The 25,283-nt window shown below is 52.5% G+C and overlaps 1 protein-coding gene across 6 annotated transcripts in view; it reads left to right on the forward strand.

Annotated features, from left to right (window-relative positions):
- Slc43a2 (solute carrier family 43 member 2) overlaps window positions 1-24,032 on the forward strand; it is a 42,159-nt gene extending 18,127 nt beyond the window's left edge. For 4 of the 6 annotated variants that reach the window (XM_037201484.1, XM_028866757.2, XM_028866755.2 and 1 more), the window contains exons 6-15: window positions 9,572-9,664; window positions 11,469-11,602; window positions 11,699-11,901; window positions 12,214-12,360; window positions 15,084-15,095; window positions 15,626-15,764; window positions 16,999-17,128; window positions 20,768-20,841; window positions 22,008-22,131; window positions 22,569-24,032. In XM_037201484.1, coding sequence (XP_037057379.1) covers window positions 9,572-9,664; window positions 11,469-11,602; window positions 11,699-11,901; window positions 12,214-12,360; window positions 15,084-15,095; window positions 15,626-15,764; window positions 16,999-17,128; window positions 20,768-20,841; window positions 22,008-22,131; window positions 22,569-22,730 — 1,218 coding nt within the window. In that variant the 3' untranslated portion in view covers window positions 22,731-24,032. The remainder of the gene's footprint in view (window positions 1-9,571; window positions 9,665-11,468; window positions 11,603-11,698; window positions 11,902-12,213; window positions 12,361-15,083; window positions 15,096-15,625; window positions 15,765-16,998; window positions 17,129-20,767; window positions 20,842-22,007; window positions 22,132-22,568) is intronic. The other 2 variants (XM_028866758.2, XM_028866759.2) reach the window with 2 other exon arrangements.
- Window positions 24,033-25,283: the final 1,251 nt, after the last annotated feature.

Genomic DNA, 25,283 nt, shown 5'->3' on the forward strand with positions numbered 1-25,283 from the left:
CTTGTCCCATGAGCCTTCCCACAGGACCTGATCTCTCATGAGACTAAACCCTGAAAGGGAATAAGAAGCGGGTTGTTGAGGACGGACTCCAGCTGTTAGGTGACGTCCCTGGCTTTCTGCTGAGCAGAGCTGAATCTGGTTCTGACACAGCCCAGGCCTTTAAAAAGCCGAACTGTCAGGACCGGCTCCCAGAGACTCAGCACTGGCAGCACAATGACACTTTCTGTTTGTGTCTCCCGTCCGTGTTTTCATTTTGGGGACAAAGGAGTCTTCAAGGTTGCCTTTAGAACTCCCTAAATCAAATCTACAAGGGCTTTTAAACAGAGAATGGCTCCTTGATAACCTGGGAATGTGGGGGAATGTGTTGTCAGGGAAACCCTCATGTGGGGACTTTCTCAGGCCCAAGGGGCTTTGTATGACCTGGGCTGTGGGCTGTTAACACCCATCGGTGGAGAAGGGGCCCCAAGTTGGCAAAATGCCTTTTCCTCACAGACCCCCACCCCCACCCTCGTCTCCTACCCTCCGCCGTCACAGAGCCTTGGGAGTCTATACTCTGTCCTCCTTTCCTCTAGTGTAGAGGTTTGGAGGCGATCTAACCGTCAGGGCTGGTTCTCTCAGGTCTCTGGCAGCACGGGGCATGGGCATCCCTGAGGGAGGTGCACGCCTATTCACTGCAAGCACACCCCGTGGTGTGGAGCCTTGGTCTCCCCCGGACATCTGGTCAGCACACTCCAGTCTGTTTGCTTAATGTCTCTAGTTTGTTCAGCCCTTTAGCTCGCTCCATCGGCTGAAGCACAAACACCGGCCGGCAGCTGAGGTGGCGTCTTTGGGCCGCCACCCCACAATCCAGGGCTTGGGTTGCTTAGAGATGGGAGCAGATGCAGCCAAAATTGTGAACATATCTTTTCCACTTCATTACCCTGACCCTTGTCAGCGTGGGCGGGATGGGGAGCTCTGGTCTGAAACCCTCACAGAAAAGTGGTTACAAAATGTTCAGGGGAAAAAAAAAATATCTCTCTGTGGGCTTTTCCCATTTTATTCATTGAAGTTTGGCTTTAAACCCAAGCAAGAAATGATCCCAAGGGAATTAGATTGGAGTTTGAAGAGATCAGAATGCACCTCCCTCTCTTAAAGACCCCAGGGAGGTGTGGAAGCAAATGGTCCCCTGTGAGCGGGTGGGGGTACCCAGCAGCCTTCCTGCTCAGCCCCATTCTACAGCCAGGCAGGGTTTCGTTTGCTTCCCTACCTGGAGAGCCCAGGTGCCAGGCAGGTAGACTCTCTTGGTACCAGAGCCCACTGATTTCCTATTTCCATCTTTACCTTGGGAAGCCAAAACAGTCAGCTGATGGCCATTGGCCTGGGAAAAATTGACCATCAGAGGGGTTCTACCTCATGAATTTGCTCCACGTGACATGTGCCAGGGTTGACAGGAGGCAGTGGGGGTGTCGGCAGGGATCCGGGCCTGGCAGGTGGAACGGGAGGCGGCTGGGAGAGGGCAGTTCTCCCTCCCCACCCCTGCACCAGTGAAGCAGAAAGGTGACCGCAAGGACCTTCCCGGTGATGTGTGCTGAGGGGTGCCTGCCTGTTTCGGTTAGGGAACAGCCCAGCTTTGCCGAGTCCGCTTGTCCAGACTAGCTCCTGGTTAGATAGTCTGGACAAGATAGACTGGCTCCTTACTGAACTCAGGGTGTGTATACCAGCCACCTGGGGACAAGAGTCGTCTCTGTAAAGGACCACAGGCCTAGAAATGTTAGCCTCCACCCACTGCTCGGCTCTGACTTCATAGAGAGTCTGGGTGTATCTGTCCCCAGGGCGAGTGGATTCAGGAGGCCTTGGATATGACAAGGAGTGTCACCCCACAGCCTCCCCTGAGGGTTCCTGTGAAAAAAGGGTCCCTAAGAAAGAAGGTCCGAACTGTTTTTGGCCTTGGCCTCTGGGGATTCTTGTCCAGTGGCCTGAACACCAGGGGACGGGCGGCCTGCAGCTGCTGTTTTCCCCACTGGGAATGTGGCACAGCTGGGCCTGTTTACGGTACAGCTGAGGGACCGGGGGAGCGTGAGTCATCGGGCCCAGGGAAGGCCTACATGAGACCCAGGAGCCCGGGCGTGGAGGACAGGTTTTGCCCAGCAGAACAGGGGCAGCAAAGCGACTGTGAGAAGAAACCAAGAGCTGGAAGAGGGCCTTGAACTGCCCTACCTGTGAGCAGCTCCTGCGGAGTGTTTCCCCTGGCACCTGGCACCACAGCACGGCTCCCGCTTCCCAGTTGGCAGCAGAGCTGGTTCTCCCCTCCAGCAGGCCCTCGAGGCCCCGCTAAGGTGGTCAGCTTAACACTCACTCCATTCACTGCTGCCCCGCAGCACGGCTCTGTCGGCTGAGACTGGACAGAGGCAGGAGTCAGCAAGGAGAGGCAAGGCCAGAGAGACAGGGGACCCAGACCTGGAAGGAACAGGGCGAGTCCATATACAAACACATCCCTGGGTGGTGTGGTCCTGGATCCAGGGGTCAGCTGAGGGCTGAGGCTGGTAGGTGTAAGAGGGGCGTCTGAAGCGATATTAAGAATCCGCAGTGAGCTGGAATGGGACAGGACGCTTAATAAGGAGCACGGAAGGGAGAGAGATGATGTGAGGAGAAAGGCTTACGAGCCACACACAAGTGCCGTCCGTACCAGGCCTGGATCTGGCTGCACGTTCGAGTCCTGTATTTGTCCTTTACTAGCTTGAGGGGAGGGAGCTCCTTGACTCTTAGGTGTTTTGGTCTAAGATAGGGTCCCGTGTAACTTACGCTAGCCGGGGATGGCCGGGAATTTCTGATCCTTCCACCTCTACCTCCCCAGGGCTGGGATTCCAGGTGTGCACCACCGTGCCCAGCTTAGACTCGGAAAGTTTTGTATGCGCTGAATGAACATGACAAGGAGCATTTAGACAGTTGCTTTCATGGTTTTAAAGATGCTATGGAAAGCAGGTGCTAAAAATAGTTGCTGTTTAGTATACATACTATTTAATGGGAATGAAATCTGAGCAGGCTGCCCCTGAGCCAGCCAATGAGGGAGAGCTCCAGCAGGCAGGACAGCTTTCTCTCAGGCTGAGGGAGAAAACACAATTAGTGTTACCACTTAGGTACAAGGTAACCAGTACCACAGGGAAACCCTCTCTTTCTGGGCCTTACCCTCTTGTGAGCGCTCTGTTGGGATGTTTATGCCTTGGGTTTCATGAGTCAAGGTCAGCCTTGCCCCCCTTACAGTTTCAGTCAGTACAAGGGTGGTGGTCCTCAGTTGTCCTTGGTGGTTCCTAAACCAAACACACCTGGACTGTCTTGCTCTCTTCCTTTCTCCATGTTTTTGAAACAGTTAAACTCATTTAACCCCGACGGGCCTCATGCACTATATTCCCTGGTCTTCACTACGTAAGTGCTAGGATTACAGAAGTGTGCCATTATACTCAGCTTGATCACTTACTGCAAATATGGCTTTTTGTTAATTTTTTTGTTTAAAAAAGCACGAAAAAGGGCCGGGGGAGGAGGGCAGTGGCACATGCCTTTAATCCCAGCACTTGGGAGGCAGAGGCAGGTGGATCTCTGTGAGTTCAAGCAAGGCCAGCCTGGTCTATACAACAAGTTCCAGGACAAGGCTCCAAAGCTGCAGAGAAACCCTGTCTCAAAACAAACAAACAAACAAAAAGTACAAAAAAAAAAAAAAAAACTTATATACTAAGAGGAAATTAGATTACAAAGAAAAGCATACTTACAATATGTCAACATATCGAATGACTTACTTTCTAATTTATTTTTATTAATTTTTAGTATACAGAATAATAGGTTTCATCAGGACATGCTTATATGCTTATATTATTGTGCCTTGCTGATATTCTTTCTATATTCTGATACCTTCTTCCAGCCCTTCTTCCTCAAAAACACCTTTTCAGTGCTACAGATTAAATCGAGGACCTCACACATGCTAGGAACTCTCCCACTAAACCGACGCTCTCAGACCATGCCTGTCTTGAATATAGAAAGGAATCTTTATAGAAGGGCATAAGCAGGTTTTTTTTTTTTTTTTCATTTATACCACTATCCAGATTATTCCAGATCAACTGTCAGTAATTATTTGACATATCCATATATGCAGCTAAGTGTGTGTTTTGAGTGCATGGTCCTGAGGATTGGATATGGGGCTCTGGCACGTACCAGGCAAGCGCGTTTTACCAGAGTGTTGGTGCAGTGGCTGAGGTGGAAGGTACACACGCTGCTGGTGGGCTATCAATTGGCGCATCTCTTCTGGATGGCAGTTGGTCAGCATTGTAAATCCCGAGGAAGTATGCATTCCTTTTTCCGTAACAGTGCTTCCTTTGGGGACTGTCCTTGAAGAGCTAAAAGGCACCTGTACTCACTCTCATCCTTAAGATTATTGTTGAGCTGAGTGTGATAGCTCCGGTTTGTGATCTAGCTACTTAGGAGGCGGGGACAGAAGGATCATGAGTTCAAGGCCATCACAGGTAGCACTTTAAGACCCTGGTTTTTAAGACCCTGGCAAATTAGCTAGGCCTAGCAGTCCAGGACCTGTAACCCTAGTGACTTGGGAGGTTGGGGTTGGAGGTTGTAAGTTAAAGGCCTGCCTGGGCTGCAGTGGGTTCGAGGCCAGCCTGGATGAATTAGTGAGGCCCTGTTTAAAAGAAAAAGTAAAAGGAAGGCTGGAGATGTAGCTCAGTAATAGAGCATTTGCCTAAGGTGCACAGGCCTTTCATTACAGTCCCGGTACTGCCCCCCAGCCCCCAAAGTTTATAGAAGAGTATGTTGGGCTGGTGAGATGGCTCAGTGGGTAAAGGTGCTTGCTGCCAAGCCTGGTGACCCAGGTTCAATCCCTAGGACCCACATGGTGGAAGGAAAGACCCAACTCCCATAAGTTGTTTTTTTTGTTCCAAATGTTTTACAATAGACATGCATTCCTTTTCTAATTAGGAAAAATATTCATAATTGAAAATACAAGATAGAGATGTTGGTGGCAAGCTATCTAATGTGGTTTACCCTGAGGCTCTGTGCTGCCCTAAGAATGGCATACTGACCAAAATAACATGGATTTTCTCGGTTTGTTAACACTGTTCCAGGTAGGAGGCTGGATGTAGTGGCCCATGCCAGTAATTCCAGCACTTTGAGAGACTTGGGTAGCAAGATTGAAAGATCATGGGAGACCTTGTCTCAAAAGAACAAATCAGGAAAGGAATGTTCCAGGCAGGTAGACAGGAAGGACAGCTCAACTAATGCCATTGATCCTGCACAGGGCAAATGGTTTCCTCAGGAGCAGGGGAGCAGTCCTTTGTCCCTGTCCTGAGTCTCGTGTGAGGAGATCAAAGCAGGGCTGCATGCTCATCTCAAGCCGCTCTCCTAGGAGAGTGTTAAGGAAGGCTTGGTGTGAAGGCAGACAAAAGGACCAACCACCATGTGGTCTGCTTTTTGGGGGCATTTCCTAGCTCCATTGAAGAGGTTCTGCTCGGGGCCAATTGTGATGTGGGGAATTTTCCCTAGGGCAGAATAGCTGTGTGTGCATGAGTTCATGCCCGAGTTTCCCAGCTCCATCCTGCCTGGAGGAGAACTGTCGCTTGGCCTCTGCCTGCTCTTCTGGTCCCTCTGATCTCTCCCTTTCTCCACGTGCCCGAACTGGACTAGAATCCCCTGCAGGTGTATTTCCTCCTTTCCACACAGGCAGCTGTCACCTTCTGAGTTCTTCCTCCATGGCTCCATGGATGCCTTTCCTCCAAACATGCTTTGCTACCTGAACACATGCGTTTGGGAACCGGGGATGGCCTTGAACTGGAGTGTCCCTTCCAGGCAGGTGTGCAGCGAGCACAGTTACCTTTCATGTTCACCTGGGTGTGTCTGTGCACACTTAGCCATGTCACACTTCTTTTGTCTCCTATGTCCCTCACTTGTCCCCCTCACCCTTCCCAGAAAGTCTAGAATGGCAAGAAAACGCTTTTGGTGTGCTAAGAATTCAGGAGGAAACTTGGCTGCTCACCCTGGCCTCATACCATAAAACTTAAAGATTTGTTAATGGTCCTTTTTAGTCCTGTGATTCCCCCCAAAATAGTCCTCTTCCTTACTAATATTCTGAAAAGAATCGCTGACCTATAATTCACATTCATCTCACATAGCATGTGCGCAATCCGTGAGGTTTAGTGTATTCACACAGGTGTGTAGTCATCGTTTCAATCACCTGCATCATCACCCCAAACAGTCATCCTGTACTCCCTGGCCGTCCTCTCTGTGGTCTCTGGCCTTTGCCTGTCACTACTCCACTCTTTGGATTTGTCAACTTGGGACATTTCATGCAATGGACACATATATAACATTGCTTTTAATCTGTAAAGGGGTTTTGTCTACATGTGTGTCTGTGCACCACATGCATGCAGTGCCCACGTGTAGTGGGTAACCAGAGTCCAGAAGAAGGCATCGGATCCCCTGGAACCACCGCGTAGGTGCTGGAAGGAGCCATCTCTCCAGCCCACGTGGGGTCTTCTGTGCCTAGCTTCTCTTAGCTTACTGTTTTTCCAGGTTTGCGCCTATGGTTGCCTATGTTACTTGCTTTCTCTCCTTTTTGTAATTATGTGTGTATCGCCTTTTGTTTACCTATTCATCTGGATGGACATTAGGTTATTTCCTTTATTTTTCTTTAATGTAGAATGCTGTCCTAAACATACATGTGTAACCTAGCAGCAGAATTTCTGGATTGTATGATTATTTTGTTTTAACTGTCTGAAAAAGCAACTGTTTCCAAAACAGATACAGCTTCATTTTCCTCTTGGAAGCTTACACCCGCTCTAGTTCCTCCTGGTTCTCACCAACTCTTGTTACATCTTGTCAGAATGGCCACCCTAGTGGGTCTGTGTGAGCATGCCCTGCCCTTTTGGAGGTCAGAGGACAGTTTGTGAGAGTTGGTTCTCTCCTTCCCTTGTGAGTCTTGAGTTGAACTCAGGTTGTAAGGCTTGGTAGAAGGTGCCTTTACCCACTGAATTTTGTCTGTCCATCCGTCCATCCATTCGTCCGTCCATCCATCCATCCATCTGTCATATCTATCTATCTATTTTACTGAGACAGGGTCTCATTCTGTAGCCCGGGCTGGCCTCAAACACTCAAAGACCCACTTGCCTTTGCCTCCCAAGTGCTGGGATCAGCGCTTGCAATGTTATGCCCAGCCTCTTCCCTTCGTTTTCTTGAGGCTGGATCTTGCTCTATGTAGCAGTCCTAGTTGGCCTGAAATTAACTATGTAGACCAGGCTGGCATCACACTTGTGGTGATCCTCCTGCTTCTGCCTATCTTGGAGCATAGGCATTTAAAGTCTTTTTGGTAACATTCATTGCTTATTTATTTAATCATGAGCAAAAAATTAGGCAGAAATCATGAGAGACAGGCATAGCTTCCCAACTACCCCCATTTTAGTAGCAAGGAATGGCCTTCTTTCATCTTGATAGGGTCTTGCTATGAGCCTCAGCGGGCCTAGAACTTTGAGATGCTCTCTCCTTAGCCGCCTGAGTTCTGGGATTCTGGGTGTGTGCCTCTGTGCTCAAGCTGCAGTCACATTGATAAAAACAAAAATGACCCCAGGAAGTAAAGGAATAAGGAGCCTAGCTTAGGCTCACACACACTGGCTGAATTAAGTGAGATACATGGACATAACTCTCAGAAAGTCCCCAGCACCAGTGGCACTGTTTCAAGACATGGTACGGGCTCCTGAGATGGGAGCCCAGCTGTGGGGAGGGTGTACTTTGTCCCGTGTGTTGGGGTCCGTCAATGGCTGTGTAGTGGTCACTTTAATTTCGTTTAATTTTGTGGAGGCAGGGAAGCACTCTGGGAGGTCAGAGGATGACTTGGGAATCAGTTCTCTGGTGCCTTGTGGATCCTGGGATCAAAGTGATCAAACTCAGGCTGTGGGGCTTGATGGCAAAGGCCTTTACTCCCTGTGCCCAGTCACCAGCCCAGTGTAGTGGTGTTGGGAAATACTGTTTTAAGGTGTGTTACTTTTGTTTATGTTGCATTTGTTTAACTCTGTGAAGCTGTGTTACTGTGCCTGTCTAAAACACCTGATGGTCTAATAAAGACCTGAATGGCCAATAGCCAGGCAGGAGAAAGGATAGGCAGGGCTGACAGGCTAAAAGAATATATTGAAAGAGAAATCTGGGAGAAAGAGAAGAAGTAGCTGGAGAAGGAGGAAGACTCCAGGGGTCAGCCACCCAGCTACACAGCAAGCCACAGAGTAAGAGTAAGATTTACAGAAGTAAGAGAACGGGAAAAGCCCAGAGGCAAAAGGTAGACGGGATAATTTAAGTTAAGGAAAGCTGGCAAGAAACAAGCCAAGCTAAGGCTGAGCATTCATAATTAAGAATAAGCCTCCATGTGTGATTTATTTGGGAACTGGGTGGCGGGCCCCCCAAAAGACCAAAGACCAATCAACAACACGTTATACTTTTTTTCCCTTTTTTAGATATTTTATTTTATGTGTATGAGCGTTTTTGTCCATATGCATTTTTGTGCATATGTATGTGTACCATGTGTGCAGTACACAGAGGCCAGAAGAGAGTGTTGGAGTTAAGGGTGACTGTGAGCCACCCTGCCAGTGCTGGGAACCAAACCCAGGTCCTCCGCAAGGGCAAGTGCTCTTACCTGCTGAGCGGCAGCTTCAGCTCGTGTTGTGGTGTCTTACCAGGCCTGAGAGCCATTGAGGTTTGGCCTTGAAATCATTTCAGATGAGCTCGCTCCTGTTTTGTACCATGCTCAGGGCGCTCACGTTAAAAACCGACCTGGGCCTCCACCTGGCTTTCTGGAGGTGCCTGCCGGGTGACTCCCAGGCTAGAGTGTTGAGTTGGGGAGAATCTTCTACTTACATGGAAAAACTCAGAGGCAGGCATGGGGGAGCCACCTGCCTTGTTAGGATGGGGTGGGCGCCTTCCAGAAACACACTCTCAAAACCGAAAGCAGCTTTTGCTGACATCTGGTCCTTTCTGGGACTCTGATATTTTTATTTATAAGATGACACTCATTTCCCCAAATAGAGTCTTATTTTTAACGGGCCTTTTCCCTTTGAGGGGAGTCTACGGCTCACAGCTTTGCTCTCTGATACCTCCTTCAACAGGGCAGACATGGTAAGGGCCCTGGCCTGTCAGGCGTGGTGGGGAGTGTGCAGACAGTGAGTGCCGTGTCTTTTCTTCCGGAGTTGGATTTCTTCCTTACCTCTGCCCCTTCTCCATCTCTGTCCGGGAAGGGAAAACTTGCAGTTAGTGACAATTGCCTAGTCTGCTGTGCTGCGAATCCCACAGAGGGAGAGCGGTGAGCTGGGAAGTCTGGCCATTGTTAGCTGCTCGCTCCCCTCCTCCCGCAGGCTAGTCCGACTCAGCCCAGGACAGCCATGATTGCAGCCCAGCACAGAGTGCTAGGCTTACTTAACACGAGGCCTTCTTGCCATTCCTGTGGACGATTGCATAGTTCTCTGGTATGCGTTTTGCAGATGACAGTGTTGTGTCACAGTGTCAAAAGATGAGACACACCTGTGACCTAAGCCTTTCTTCCCTCCATCCAATCCCTCAGCTGCCCAATATGTTCGGTGATCTTCGATCTACGTTTATCGCCCTGATGATTGGATCCTACGCCTCCTCAGCAGTTACCTTCCCAGGAATCAAGGTGAGGGTGTGGTCAGCCAGTGTGATCTCCCACCCCCACCCCTCCACCTCATGCTTTCTCCCAGCGTCTGGGCAAAGGCCTCTGCCTAGGCCATTGCAGCCTCTCTGAGAAAGCATTATGGGCGTTAGGGATGCCCCTCAACTGCCCCTCCCACCTGGGCAGGATGCACCTGGCACCACAGGAGTGAGAAGAGAAACCCCGCTGGGCCCAGCAGGGGAGGGCTTGAGTGGCCTGCTGTGGTGTGTGACCACAGGCTGGTTGGGGAAGGGACAGCAGGGTGAGTGAGCTGGCCTCCCTCCGGTCTCCAGCCTCTCAGTTAGCCAGAGTTCTGCTGGCCGCCAAGTTAGTCCAGCTGTTTCCCTCCCAGGCAGGATTCTGAGCCTGTGGAAGTCACATGGGACCAGGAAGAGCCTAGGCTTACAATCTCCCCTGTTCTGTCGCTCTGTCAGGGTGTCACCAGGGTCTTTTCCCTCCCGAGGCACTGGCATCAAGGTGAAGCTGACTTTAAAGGGATGGGGTGCTGTGAAGATGAGAGGGAGCCACAGGTGCAGGCTGAGAGCCTGGGGTCCATGTGGCGGGTGGCAGGAATCGGGCCAGCCATCCTGTGACCTTTCTCTTGCTCCTGGATGGTGGAGGAAGCAGACACTCCCTGTCTTCTGTATATTCCTACATGCTGGGCTCCATCCTAGGGAGCTGAGCAGCTACATGCTGGGACACTTAGGGGACCCTCACACTGGGTCTGGGGAGAACCGAGGACGATCAAGACAGGCCTGGGGACACAAACCTCTAATCATAACCACTAAGGAAGCTGAGGCAGGAGGGGATAATAAGTTCAAGGCCTACTTGGGCTACAAATCAAGTTCAAGGGTAACCTGGGCAAGTTAGTCAATAATTGTTTCACAGGTTTTTTGGGTTTTTTGTTTTGTTTGTTTTTGTTTTTTAGTTTTATTGTTGTTTGTTTTTTTGAGACAGGGTTTCTTTGTGTAGACTTGGCAGTCTTGGAAATAGCTCTGTGGACCAAACTGGCCTTGAACTCACAAAGATCTGTCTGCCTCTACTTCCCAAGTGCTGGGATTAAAGGCATGCGCCACCACCACCGCTGCCTGGCTTGTCTCACAGTTTTGTAAGGGCCCTGGGTAAAGCTTGCTGGTAGACACTTGGCCAGCACACAGGAGGCCCTAAGTTCAGTTCCTAGTTTAAAAAAAAAGGCAACAATCAATGCTAAAATGCACAGCAGTCTGTGCCCTGCCAGGATCACCACCTACCCTGGCCAAAGCGCCCTTCCATGGAGTTGCTGAAGGAGCTGTGTTGGATGGTCTCTTGAGTATCTTGGAGCATCTACCGTTTGTATTCTTAAAGGCTAGAGAAACATCCATGGATGAGGCTGCCAGGATCCTGTCCTTGGGGAACTAGACTGTCAGTCAGTGAGTCCAACAGCAGAATGACCAGGCTGCTTGTAATCCCAACACTCTGGAGGTAGAAACAGGAGGATAAGAGTTCAAGACTCCACAGTGAGTTTGAGGCCAGCCAGGGCTACAGAGAGAGTTTTAGGACAGCCAAGGATACACAGTACACAGAGGAACCCTGTCTCCAAAAGCAAAAAAAAAAAAAAAGGTGACATTTGGTTCAAATTGGATTCCAGGGACAGAAAGGTTGGGCTTATCAGAATACAGGGTTTCTGTCGGCCAAGCCGCTCAGCTCACGGGGCTGTGCCTTTTCATACAGCCCAGCACAGAAAGGAGCTCCCAGCTGCCCCTTGCCCATCCTGGCCCCCCACTGATAACTCTGTCCCCTCACCCGACAGCTCATCTACGACGCTGGGGCCTCCTTCATTGTCATCCTGGTGGTCTGGGCTGGCTGCTCCGGCCTGGTCTTCCTCAACTGTTTCTTCAACTGGCCGCTAGAGCCCTTCCCAGGACCAGAGGACATGGACTACTCGTAAGTGGGCGCGCTCTGCCCCGCCCTCGCGCCCACCCGCCCGCCAGGGTCTCCGGGTGGCAGCAGCAGCAGACCCCCCCTTCCTGTGGCCTCTAGGGTGAAGATCAAGTTCAGCTGGCTGGGCTTCGACCACAAGATCACAGGGAAGCAGTTCTACAAGCAGGTGACCACGGTGGGGCGCCGCCTGAGCGTGGGCAGCTCCATGAGGAGCGCCAAGGAACAGGCTGCGCTGCAGGAGGGCCACAAGCTGTGCCTGTCCACTGTCGACCTGGAGGTGAAGTGCCAGCCCGACGCCGCAGGTACCCGACGCCCGACTCTCGCCTTCCAGGTTGGCCCGAGAGACCTGTGGGGGTGGGGGGGGGGTGGGGAGCCCAGGGCCCCCTCGGTTGGGAATCGCTGGCTGAGCCTCTCTGGGTGTCCTCTCGATGAATTCCTGTTCTGTCTCAAAGGGGCAGAGGCACCACCTTGTCCTGTCTCACAGGCACACGCCACTGAGCGTAGGGAATCTGCTGATGAGCATCAACACCGCGAACCTCACCGCACGGCCTGCGCGTGGGGCCGTCTTCCCTTCCCCGTTCCCTGGCCCTGAGCCCCGTGTCTTCTCCCCACAGCAGCCCCCTCCTTCATGCACAGCGTGTTCAGCCCCATCTTGCTGCTCAGCCTGGTCACCATGTGCGTCACGCAGCTGCGGCTCATCTTCTACATGGGGGCCATGAACAGCATCCTTGAGTTCTTGGTCAGCGGTGACCAGAAGACAGGTGAGTGTCGCCTGGGCCTTGATGCGCCCCCTCAGGGTGTGGCAGTGCTGTCACGCCCTCACCAGCCAAGGGAAGCCCACCAGCCCCACCCACTGAAGGGCGAGGTCAGCGGGGCTGTGAAAGGGCAGTGTGCGAGGCCCTGTTGGCTTGTCAGGGCTGTGTCATCAGACGGCCTGGCTCTTCTTTCACGTCCCCATCAGGGTTTCCAGGCTGAGGAGGGAGGACTGAAATAGCTCATGTGTTTAGGGTGTGGGGTGTGTGTTTCCAGTGCCAGTGGGGAGGGCTGAGGGCTGAGGGCTGTGTCTGTACCAAAAACACTGCCCAGAGCAGAAGACAGCAGCCCAGCCCAGCCCAGTCACATCCCTGAGCTGAAGGGACTGGCTTGGCGCTTGGGTAACCTGGGGGCTGAGGGAAGGACCTCTGTCCTGGCAGAGGACTCTGGGTCAGGGGAGGCCCATTCTAGGACCAGTGTCCTGCCCTGGGAACCAGGGAAAACAGAGGCTTCCCAGGGACGAGTAATCCAGTTGAGGCTTGTTCACTCTGGGAAACAGAACTGATAACCCACAGGAAAACAGCAGCAGGTCCTCAGCTGACGAGGGGCTTTGCTTTGCGGAGAAAGTCAGTACTTCCCCAGGGCCTGGCTGACTCAGCTTTAGTCATCCTGAGCAAGCAGGACAAACACACTGGGCAAATCGTCTCTGTTGGCGGCCTCGCCAGCCTGCCGCTTTCTTTTGTTGGCTAACTTGTTTTTACCGAGGGAAAGATAACGCAGTCCTCGCAAGGAGCCAAATACCAGTTTTCCACAGGGACAGAAAGGCCTGCCTTCACAGGGGGAAAAGCTCCAGGCACCTACTGGCTCCCCAGCAGAGAGAGAAAGTGGAAAGACGCTGACTGTAACGAGCAGAAATCATGATGGGGCACAGTAGTGTCCTCGGGTCCTTCTGGGAGAAAAGGACCTTTAGCTTTGTTGGGTCCAGTGGTAATTCCCGACTCTGTACCCCTGGAATCTTTCTGGTTGGTTGGTTGGTTGGTTTTAAGATGTGGGGTCTTGAACTGGACATGTGGCTCACTTGCTGGTGCTTAATTAGCATGAATGAGGCCCAGGGTCCATTCTAGCACCGCATAAATGATGTGGTGGTGAATGCCTATCACCCCAGCGCTCCAAAGGTGGAGGCAGGAAGATCAGACATTCAGAGTCACCTGAGGTCACGTAGCAAATTGGAGGCCTGCCTGGGTTAAAGAGAGTGTATCTGAGTGGGTCTTGCTTGCGCTTCGCCTCGACTCTCGAGCCACCCTCCTACTTCAGCCTCTGTACCTATGACTACCACATAGTGGACCACCCTATGCGGTAAAACATTTTTGTTTTTCTGAGATGTGGTAGCCTAGGCTGGCATGGAACTTGCTTAGTAGTAGACCAGGTTGGTCTCACTGTATAGAGGTTCTCCTGTCTCAGCCAAGTATTGGAATTACCATCACACCAGCTTAATCTTTGGTATTTCACTTAAATAAAAGTCTTTGGCCGGGACCAGCTTAGCAGGTAAAGACGCTGGTTGCACGTGTGGATCTCGGAGCACAACTTTGAGGAGCACCCAATGCCCCCCCCCCCCCCCCCCCCCCGTGGATTTCAGAGACAACTCGGGTGTGGGGCTTGTGTGACAAGCACCTTAGCTGTTAAGACATCTCACTGGCCCTAATTTTCTTTTTGATTTTGCTAGATATGGTGGCACAGTCCTTTAATCCCAGCATTGGGAGATGAGGGCAGGTCAATCTCAGTGAGTTCAAGGTCAGCTCGATAGCCCAATATACACAGTGAGTTCCAGACTACGTAGTGAGACCTTGACTTCAAAAAAAAAAGGTCAATTTTAAGGTAGACATCCAATGCCAGGTGGTGGCCGCACTTTTACTTTTAATCCTAGAACTCGGGAGACAGAGGCAGGTGGATCTCTGAGTTCACTACAGAGTGAGTTCCAAGACAGCCGAGGCTACGCAAACCGTGTTAGAAAAACAAACAAAAGATTGACATCCCGATTCACTCCTGTCATCTCAGGTGCTAGGTAGGCTGAGGCAGGAAGATTATGATTTTGAGGTCAGTTTGGCTGTACAACGAGACTCTTAAAACAAAACAGCTTCCAGAAGCAGAGGGAATGGGGAGAGGAAGTTGAGAGGCCGGCAGGCAGGAGCTCTGTTCCCCCAGTCTCTGGCAGCCAGCATCCACAGGCCTGGCTCTGCTCGGAAGGGCTGCCCTAGGGTCAGGGAGCCAGCGAGGGAGAAGCCTGGCTGTCTAGGGAGAAGTGTGGTGTCAGATGACTGTGCAGCTGGCATGGCTCCTTTGACCTTTCCTTCTCTCTGAGTGCAGCAGGGGGTAACAGTGACAGAGCGGCGTCCCCACAGCGCCACATGGTAGCGCTGATGCTGCTAGACCTTCTGTCTTCAGCACACCACTTCCCCGTCAGGGTGCCTAGCCAGGGCCACAGGCCTGACTCACCAGCCTGCCAGTGATGAGTAACCAGCAGCCAGGAGGATGTCGGCTGGGCTGGGCTCTCTCAACCCATCTGGAGCTGGAGTGGGCAAGGCCTTCACTGGGTGCTCTAGGGGGTCTCCTGGGAAGGGGAGTGTGTCCTGCCTGGCCTTGGTCTAGCCTTGTCTAGCCCATCTCCTGTCTTTTTGTGCTTGTACCACTGACGTCTCCTTTCTGTTTTTCTACCTTTGCTTTCTTGATGAAGTGATGGCGACTGGTAAGCAAGGAAATTGTTTCAGGGAACCTTGCGGCTCCTCTCTGATCAGCCCAGGGGCGTCCATTCTCAAATTCCAAACGTCCCTCTTGACTAAACTGGCGGGGTGAGGGTGGTCAACTATTTTTTTCGTCCCCCATCTCCAACGATGTTAAGTCTCTTTGAAGATGGGAAGCCCTGCCGTCAGAGTCCCTGAGAACGGTGCCTTCCTGGTCCATTTCTGGAGACAGAAAATGATGGTCCGTCCCATATAAAGCCCGGTCATGGGCATTGGTGATTTTGTGGTTTCCAAGTTAGAATGACTTCTTGAAATGGTGGTGTGGGGGAGGGGTTGTCGTTGTGACGTGCTGGGTTTCATTAGCTGTTACAGGAAAACTGGCCCTTGTGCTAGCTTTGATTTCAGAAGGTCTGTAGATTCCTCTGCCCACTGTGACCAGGGGGCTCCAAGTCAGACCTCTGAGAGCCTGCAGATGCCACTCAAGCTGTCCCCCGGGGCTGTGGGCAGCTCCCGTGACATGCCATCCTCTTCCCAGTTGCCCTCTACACCTCCATCTTCGGCGCGCTCCAGCTGCTCTGCCTGCTGACGGCCCCTGTCATCGGCTACATCATGGACTGGAGGCTGAAAGAGTGTGAAGACACCTCCGAGGAGCCCGAGGAGAAAGACGGCACCCAGTACGTAGGCCACAGCCCGCTCTGTGCCACAGCCCGCTCTCGGCCCCCAGAGAAAGACAGCCGGGTCATCCTGCGTGTTAGGTCAGGAGGGGCCAGCGGTGCGCTCAGGACCCCCGCGAGCCCCGCACCCACTGTCCCCACCTCCGTGGAAACTCTCTGACGTGATGAAGTGTGGGAGCTCCTGAGGTAGACGAGAGGAGAGGGAAACCCAGCACCCCAGCTTGGCACTGGCGTCGTTGGCAGAAGCCGCACAAGGGGGCTGTTTTGAAGTCCCTTGCCGCTGGGGTTCAACTTGCGTTGTGAGCTGTTCCAACCAGGTGTGCTAATGACGTGCTGATTCTAAAGATTAACCAAGGCTCTGGAGGCCTGCTTTATGGAAGGGCTGGGCTCTAAGATCAGAGGGTGAGTTAAGTGCTCACTTCTACAACTCCCAGCATGTGATAGGCTGTTATTTATTGTATCAGGCCCAATGCCAAGCACTTAACACACAATGGCGCACTTCAGCTTCAGTACCATGATGCAACATGTGTTAGTGTTGTACCCATTTTACAGATGAAGAGGGTAAGGGCTCGGTGTTGGAGTCCTCTTACAGAGGGGGTATAGTTAGAAAGTGGTGGGCCTGGGAATCGCTGCCCTCCTCTGAACCCTTGCCGTTCATTCTTGTGATCATCCATGGGGGTTTCAGTGTGGGTGGCGTGGCTGGAATCGGTAAGAGTTAATCCACAGGGAAATAATTACAGAGGCTGTTATCTAGGTTAGGCCCTCGAGCCAGAAGGCTATCTGCCACCCTGGTTCCATCTGCTGTGTACTTATTTTCCTCACCCCATCCTGCCCCCCAAGGGGAAACCAACTCGCTCCCTCATTTGGCTTATTATCTGGCCTATTACCAGCTTCCTGCAAGATACAGGTGCAGCGAGGCTTGGCTGCACCCTCGCTGCGGCACACTCTGCTCCTCCCCCTCCCCCTCAGCTGAGCTCACTGAGCAGGGTTGCGGGGTGACGCCACCATCTTCTGGGCTGTGAGAGCCTCCCCTGAATCAGCCCGTGCCCAGCTGAGAGGGTGAGAGGGCATTCCAGAGAGCGTCCCCAGTGCCGGTCTAAGGTGTGGTGGAGTGGCCCGCGGACCGTGCATCAGTCCACATCCTGGGATCCCTGAGATCTGGCTTTTTGGGGGGCCCATCTTCCCCCAGGGAGCCTCACCCCCACCCCAAGTCCCGTGTGCTCTTTCTCCACAGAGGTGAAAAGAAGCCTAAACGAGACAGGCAGGTCCAGAAAGTTACAAATGCCATGCGGGCCTTTGCCTTTACGAATGTGCTGCTCGTGGGCTTTGGGGTGACCTGCCTCATTCCTAATCTGCCTCTACAGGTAGGTCTGGGGAGAGACCATGTAGGGGAGGGGACACAGATGAGGGATGTGTAGAGGCTAAAACCTGCATGTGACTTCATTCATTCAGTTCAGCCAGTTGCCAGTATTTGCTGGAGGCCTGCTTGGCCTCCTTCACTCCCCAACTCTGGGCTGAAGAGGATGGTGAGCCTCAAAGACCAGTTTCCTTTCTTAGGACTCTTCTCCAGGAAGGCACGTTGTTCTTCTCTGTCCTTGGGTGCCTTGCACACCATGGGCACCACCACCACCACCGTCTGTTTCCTGGAACTGTGCGGTTTTGCATTTTCTCAGACACTGGAAATCTGATAGCTAAAGAGATTTGGCCAAGGCTGAGTGTGGTGGCACACGCTTGTAATCCCAGCCTTCTTAGTGGCAGAGACAACAGTGTCCACATGACTGTTATCCTAGAGAGAACAGAGAATGACCCAGGTCCTGGCTGGGTGTCAAGGTTCAAAGGCTTACTTCCTTTGTACAAGATTTCTTTTTTTGGCAGGGTTTTTGTTGTTGTTGGTTTTTTGTTTGTTTTTGTTTTGAAATGGGGTTTCTCTGTGTAGCTTTGGAGCCTGTCCTGTATCTTGCTCTGTAGACCAGGCTGGCCTTAAACTCACAGAGATCCACCTGGCTCTGCTTCCCCAGTGCTGGGATTAAAGGTGTGCTGCACCACCACCACCACCACCACCACCACCACCACCACCACCACCACCACCACCACCACCTGGCTGTACAAGATTTCTTGTGTCTTTTGAGACAGAGTCTTTCTGTGTAGCCCAGGCTGGCCTCAGACTTGATTCTCCTACCTTGGCCCTTCAAGTGCTGGGATTGCAAGAATGCACCATCATGTTCGCCTTGCACAAGATTTCTGAGTTCTGAAGCCTAACTTGCTAGAGTTTGTAAGCCAAGTAGACTTTGCACCTGCCTGGCCCCACCCTTGGGTCTGTGAAGACGTTTCTAGCAGTCTATTGGGGCCCAAGTTTACAAGATGAAGGGGGGATGCACCTGATAACATTGCTTCCCAGTGGGTGTAACCCAAGTGCAGATATGTCTCACGCCAGCTCCGGGAGGAAATAAAGAGGCTCTTTGTTTACAAGATGCCAGGTGTTGAGCTGTGTTGTGCACACAGGTGTGCACACCCACGGGTACTGTCACACATACATGCTGGGTGTGCAGACCAGAGTAAGCCCTGGGAGACTCGCACCGGTTCCAGGGGGGAGACACTGACAGACCCCTGTCATGATCATCTTGTCCAGGTGAGGGATGATGTCAGTTGCAGACAGATGTCCACTTTTTGTTTAGTTCAGTTCTCACTGAAGGCCAGTTGTGAAAAGGTAGCAGTGCATGCGAAGGAAGAGACGGGGCTGTGTAAACTCACGTCTGTGTGGCCTTTTGAGCCTGCCAGGAGTAGCCCTGGCCCCTCCACCCCCAGTCCCGGCAGCAGGTCCTCGCTGCTACTGCACGATGGCAGGGATGTGTACTGATGAAACGAGGGACCGACACAGTGCTGGCCCTAGGGTGGCAGGCTAGTGCCTCTCAGGGATCATTAACTAACAAGGCCTTCTCAGAAGTTGCTGACAGGAAGAGGCCTTTCAAAACCTGTGGTAGAGATTTACGAGGCAGAGAAAAACAGTCCCTTGCCAGTAGGGCTGCATCACCAGGCAGGGAGACCTCTGGGAAAATCCTCACATAGATATGGATTCTTAGGGTTGGGTAAGGGGATCTTAAGCCATCATGCATGCTCTCACCATGGCTGATAATATACAATATATGGAAGAGACCTTCAGAACAAACAGTAGTCATTCTGGTGAAAGAATTAGCAATTGATAAACTCTGATCATTGATTGCCTTTGTTTTGTTGTTTTTGTTTTGAGACAGGGTTTCTCTGTGTAGTTTTGGACCCTGTCCTAGAACTCGATCTGTAGACCAAGCTGGCCTTGAACTCAGAGATCCGCCTGGCTCTGCCTCCCAGGTGCTGGGATTAAAGGCGTGCGCCACCAATGGCCGGTTACCTTTGTTTTAAGACAGTCAATTTAGTTTCTTATTTTTATATTATGTATTGGTTTTTTGAGACAGGGTTTCTCTGTGTAATAGCTTTGGCAGTCCTGGAACTCTTTTTGTAGACCAGGCTGGCCTCAAACTCAAAGATCTGCCTGCCTCTGCCTCCTGAGTGCTTGGGATCAAAGGTGTGCTCCACCATGCCTGGCTAGTTTCTTTTCATTTTTTTTTTAAATTAAAAAAAAAGTTATGATTATTGTGTTTTGCTTGCATGTATGTTTGTGTGAGGATGTTGGATCCTCTGGAATTGAAGTTACAGACAGGTGTGAACTGCCATGTGGGTGCTGGGAATCAAACCCAGGTCCTCTGGAAGAGCAGCCAGTGCTCTTAACCGCTGAGCCATCTCTTCAGCACCCGCCCCCCCCCCAGCTAGTTTCTTAGTTGTCAGTTTATATAATTTAATTTTTCATAATGACCATTTAGCAACTGGCTACAAAACTCATGAAAGGGTCCTCAAGGTGGCTTAGTTGTGAAAGACTTTGGCTGCCAAGTCTGGGGTTTTGACCCTGGGACCCACATGGCGGAAGGAGAGAATCAGCCCCTGAAAGCTGCCCTCTGACCTCCACACACTCACTGTGACACTTGCACACCGAAAATAAACAGATGTCATTTTTTTTTAAAGAGAAAAGTTTGACATTTGTGTGTGTGTCTGGGCGTTTTGCCTACATGTGTAAGTCTGTGTACCAAGTGCGGCGCCTGGTGCCTACAGTGGCCAGAAGGCATCAGGTCCCCTGGAACTGGAGTTGCTGACCACAGTTGTGCGCCACCCTGTAGGCGTTAGGAATTGAACCAGGTCCTCTGGAAGAGCAGGCAGTGTTCCTGACTGCTGGGACGTACGTCTCTCTAGTAATATTTTTTAATTACAAAAGTGAGGAGCTGGAGAGATGTGGTTCAGTGGTTAGAGTGCTGGCTGCTCTTGTACAAGGGTCTGGGCTTGGTTCCTGGCACCCACATGGTGACTCACAGCTGTCTGTAACTCCAGTTCCAAGGGGTCTGGTGCCTTCTTCTGTACTCTGGCACCAGGTACACACATAGCACACACACACACACACACATATATATATATATATATATATATATATATATATATATATTCATATATATATATATATATATATTCAGGCTAAACACTGATACACATAAATAAAATTAAATATTCATGCATATATAAGTGTGTGTGCGCGCGCGTGCGCGCACACAGGCATATGGTTATCAGACTGTAACTACTAATTTTTTTTTAAATGTTACAAAAAGTTTTATCAAAGGCCAGGCATGGTGGTGGTGCATGACTTTAATCCCAGCACTGTGGAGGCAGTGGCAAGCATATCTTTGTTAGTTCCAGACCAGCCTGGTTTTCATGGAGAGTCCTAGGCCAGCCAGGGATACACAGTGAGACCTCATCTCAAAAACCAACACACACACCCCCAAAAAAAGCACCCTGTACTGGAGAGCTGGTAGCAGCCAACTCCAGGTGGTGCTGGTTCCTGTGCCTGAGTCCCGGGAGCCAGGGGGAAAGGACAGAGGGGGTCCTGAGGGTCTCCTGCTCACGCTCTTCCTGCTTCCCTCCCCCAGATCTTCTCCTTCGTCCTGCACACAATTGTGCGAGGATTCATCCACTCGGCAGTAGGGGGCCTGTATGCTGCTGTGTAAGTCCTGGAAGCTCTGGGTGGTGTGGTGGCCCTGACCCCAGGGAACTGCTGGTGGCATGGAGACCCTGAAGCTGGCCTGTCCTCCCCTTCTGGCATGTTTCATCCTGTATCAGGGACGAGTACTAGGGTTTCTGCTGTCTGTGTCAGAAAGGCCACCATAGGTGCCGACAGCAGGGGAGTCCGTAGGCAGACAGTTGGGTGCCCACGAGCCATGGCATTTAACACGAAGTCAGTCTCTCAGCTGGGGTCAGCGCCTTAGGGCCTCCGGGGTTGCTGGTCAGCCAAATCCTGGCTCTGTCCCTGGCTGCTCACCGGGACAGGGTTGGGTTCTGGCTGCCGGAAGCTAAATACTGAAGTGTAAATAGTCCTCAGTAGGGGCAGTGACATGGATAACTGGTCCCAGAAGCACTGGGCTGTCCTCACCCAGGGCTTCAAAGGGCCCATTTGCCGACCACAATCTCCTTGAACCCTGCCTGCAGTGACATCTACATCTTTTCCAAGAAGCCACACAGCTGTTCCTCCTTTTGCCCAGGGCTTGGCCCACAAATTGACACCCAAGTTCTGTCATCCACCGTCTGTGACGGTGAAAGCCGCTCGTACTTGCCCAGGGCTCCCTCGTACCTCGGGGGGCAGCAGAGCCTCATGTTCCCCGAAATTAAGCCCAGGACTCCTCCCTCCCTTGAGCAACATCTTACAGGGATTATTCCAGGGCCGCCTGTCCCTCGCCTTATCCCCCTGCCCCAGGCTTGGAGGAAGTTGTGGCTGCCCTGGCAGGGTGTGAGGGAGTCGGGCAAGAGCTGGGATGCTGAGTTTCCGTGATTGTGCAATGCCTTTGGGGGGGGGGACAGCAGAGCCAGGCTCAGCCTCCGACCTGCTTCTGGGAACGTTTCCCAAGCCTCAGACTCTGCTGGCACCGTGCTTTCCACTCCGCTCAGCCCTACACCCCCAGGCTGAGGGCACGTCTGAGTATAGGAGAGGCTTTTTCTCCAGAGTCCGAAGCCTCAGGGGCCGGCCGGCACCCGACCATCCTGAGGCTGGTCCTGCCTCTTCCCACAGGCACCGATGGTGCCGCCCCGGTTACCAGCATACCCGAGCCAGGCCAATGAGGGATTTGGGAAGCCTGTGAATGGCACTGGCTGTGACGGGTCTCATTGCCCCGACAGGTACCCCTCCACACAGTTTGGTAGCCTCACAGGACTCCAGTCTCTGGTCAGCGCGCTCTTTGCTCTCCTGCAGCAGCCGCTGTTTCTGGCCATGATGGGTCCTCTCGGAGGAGACCCCCTGTGGGTAAGAAGATTCGGGTGTCTCTCCATTCAACTCCTGGGAAAGGGGAGGCCCAAGGATAAGAGGTAGTTTGGGAGCTTTGGACAGAACCCAGTCCAAAGGGGTCCCTTGTGGGGACGGTGGCCAGGCAGGAGAAAAATGGCTTTTCTGGACCTGATTCTCGGGTGGATCCCAGGCTTTCCATCCAAAGACCAGCAAAGACCAGCAGCGTTCTAGTCCAGGTATTGTGAGTTGTCCCAAGCCCAGCCCAGGCTCTGAGGGCTGCTGAGTGGCACGTGGTGGAGAGCAGGGACTTGAGATGCTGGAATGTGGGCTGACAGCCCCGGGACCTCTTGAACCTTCCTGTTTACCTTTCTTTTCTCACCTGCGTGTGTGGGAGGGCGGGTGCTGCCCCGTGGTGAAGACAGCTCCTCATGCCAGCCCCCTCCCCGCCCTCCCAGGTGAACGTGGGTCTGCTCGTCATGAGCATGCTAGGCTTCTGCCTGCCACTTTACCTGATCTGCTACCGGCGCCAGCTGGAGAGGCAGCTGCAGCAGAAGAGGGAAGACAGCAAGCTGTACCTTAAGGTCAATGGCTCGTCCAACCGGGAGGCTTTCGTGTAGTGCCCGCCCACCCACCCACCCGCGCCTCTGAGCTGCGGCCTCCTGCCTGTGCTTCAGTGACTGACCGCCGCTGCCATCTCCGCCCCGAGCATCCCGTGCGCTCCCTGGATCCTGCCCTTCACCGCACTGGAGCCCATACTTCCTCACCAAGCCTTGGCCCTGCCAGTGGAGCCCGGTGTGGAGGGACAGGACAGGGCCCGAGACAGACAAGCCTCCCACTGCCAGAAACGAGGCTGGCCTGGCCTGGCGGTCACCCCAGGGACTCTGGGGCCCTGGATCTCCGTGGAGCCTGTACCGGAGCCGAGGGAAGCCCCTAGCGAGCAGGCTGTCCCTCACTGATCTGGATTCTGCCTCTTGCCAAAGCAGAGGGGTCTGCCATCCTCTCCCCACACTACCTGTCCCTGCGCTGCATGCCCACCGACCACGCCTACCTGAGGACAAAGGCCGCACCGCACCGACTCACTCCCTCTCCTGGCCCCTTACCTCCCCGCCAGTCTGTGGCTGCCTGAGGAAGGAAGGACCCGCTTCCTGTTGTTGGTGCTAACCCTTTGTAGTCCCAATGCTCCCCCCACCCGGCCCCCATGACTAGTCCCCGGCCTGCCCTTTCCTTGAAGGCCTGTGGAGAAGCCCCTGGGCCGCAGACTGGGGGAGGGATGGAGGACAGAACAGTTACACAAAGCCTCAGGAGCCATGGGCCAGGCTTGTTCCTCAGAGTGGGGGAAGTACATCTCCACTGCCACCCTTGTTCCCGCCTGCATCCTGAAGGGAACCGAGGGGACATCACAAAGGCACCCTTCCACCCCCACACAGCTGTTTTTCTGGGGTGGAAATAAGGCCGAGGCTGAGGGGCATGGAGAGTCAGTCAGGCCTAAGTGGGGAAGAGGGCTAGCGAGTAATCAGGGTGTGTGTGTGTGTGTGTGTGTGTACATGTGCATACATGCTAGGAGGGGAGCCCCAGGGCCTGCTTTTGCGAGAAAGGACCAGGCCAGAAGCCAGCCAGGCCTGAGGCAGATTCAAGATGGGAGAGTCAGCCTTTATGATGGGGACCTTGTGTGTGGCCGTGTGGTCACAGTGCCCCCTGCTGGCAGACTCTTATCAGGGCACGGGAGCTGTTTGTGGGAGAAGCCGAGCTGGCCTGCCTGGTTCAGTAATCCACTTACATTGACAGCCCCTAGAGAGCCTGTCTGAGACCTCTTGGGGTGACCAGAGGGGTGGATTAGTTTTTAAGGCTATGGTTTTCTCTTAAGTTTTATCAGGATTCTTTTTATGAAGCAATAAATCCATTTTCCTGTTGGTAATGGATGACCCTCACATCAATTGACCGACCACTATATGTGCCTGTTTTAAGATTGAGAGGGGAAAGGCAGGACGAGAGAGTCTGCCAGGAAGAAAAGGCCAGATGTAGTGGCATGGGCTTTAATCCCAGCACTTGGGAGGCTGAAGCCGGCCGAGAGTTTGAGGCCAGCCTGGTCTACATGGAGAGTTCCAGTCTCACACAGTGAGACTATAGAAGGTCTGCTAATGATAAACCCCGCTGCACCTGGGTGCTCTGTCCTGAGTGACATGTCCAGGGAGATGGGACTGTGGGGAAGTGTGGGCTGTCCCTCTGCTCCAACTGGACAGGCTGACCCAGAAGCCTTCAGCTCCACTGTTTCCTGTCAACTCATAACCCCAGGGGTTGTCATGTGGTGACCAGGAGAACCATAGGCTAAATAACTTTAGGATGGGGTGAGGGTGGACACAGGCCAAGTCCAGGCTCTGTGGTAATGGTGAACTGAAGTCTTGGCTCCAGTCTGTTCAAATGATACCCCCACGACAATGAGCTGTTGGAAGCCCTTCGCTGTGGCTTCCCATGGTTCAGTGGTAGAGCTCACTCTTAGCATGGACAAGGCCTTAGGCTCTGTTTCCCAGAAGACCTGAGTTGGCATTTTCCAGAAACACTATCAGAGCGCTGACTTGTGATGCCCGCTATTTCCTTTTGGAAAGTTTCTGGTCAGGTGTTGAGTATTCAGGTTTGGGGACCCACAGCTCTTCCCCCCATGTTTGTGAACATTGCAGCTGTCTGAGAAGGGGTGTAGCGCCAGATGTAGTGGCAAGAGGATCCTCTGAGTTTGAGGCTAGGCTGGGCTACACAATAAGACCCTGTCTTTAAATTTTTTTTTTTTTTAAAGAAAACCCACTAGTGTTTACAAGGATGTGAGGAAAACTGGAAGTTTTATGCCTTGCTGTGGGATTGGTAGAGCTGTGGAAATCCGGCACAAGCTGGTAATGCCAGCATCGGTGGGAAAGGACGGACTGTTTCAGCCTGAACTGGAACCGTGCTTCCCACACGAGATTGTGACAAGCGGCTGAGTGGTGGGTGACTGGTCACAGCAGCCACGCCCTTCCTGTGTGTGTCACACAGTGGATCCTTGCAGAAGGTTCTGCAGTGTTGAGATTGTAGACTCCAGGGCAGGGTGAGGATATAGGTCAGTTGGTAGCATGTTTGCCTAGCTTACACAAAGCCCTGAGTTTGATGCTCACATAAGACTGGGCATGGTGGCACATGCCTGT

Source organism: Peromyscus leucopus, chromosome 8b, assembly GCF_004664715.2.
Source record: "Peromyscus leucopus breed LL Stock chromosome 8b, UCI_PerLeu_2.1, whole genome shotgun sequence".
In the NCBI taxonomy this organism is placed as follows: Eukaryota; Metazoa; Chordata; class Mammalia; order Rodentia; family Cricetidae; genus Peromyscus; species Peromyscus leucopus.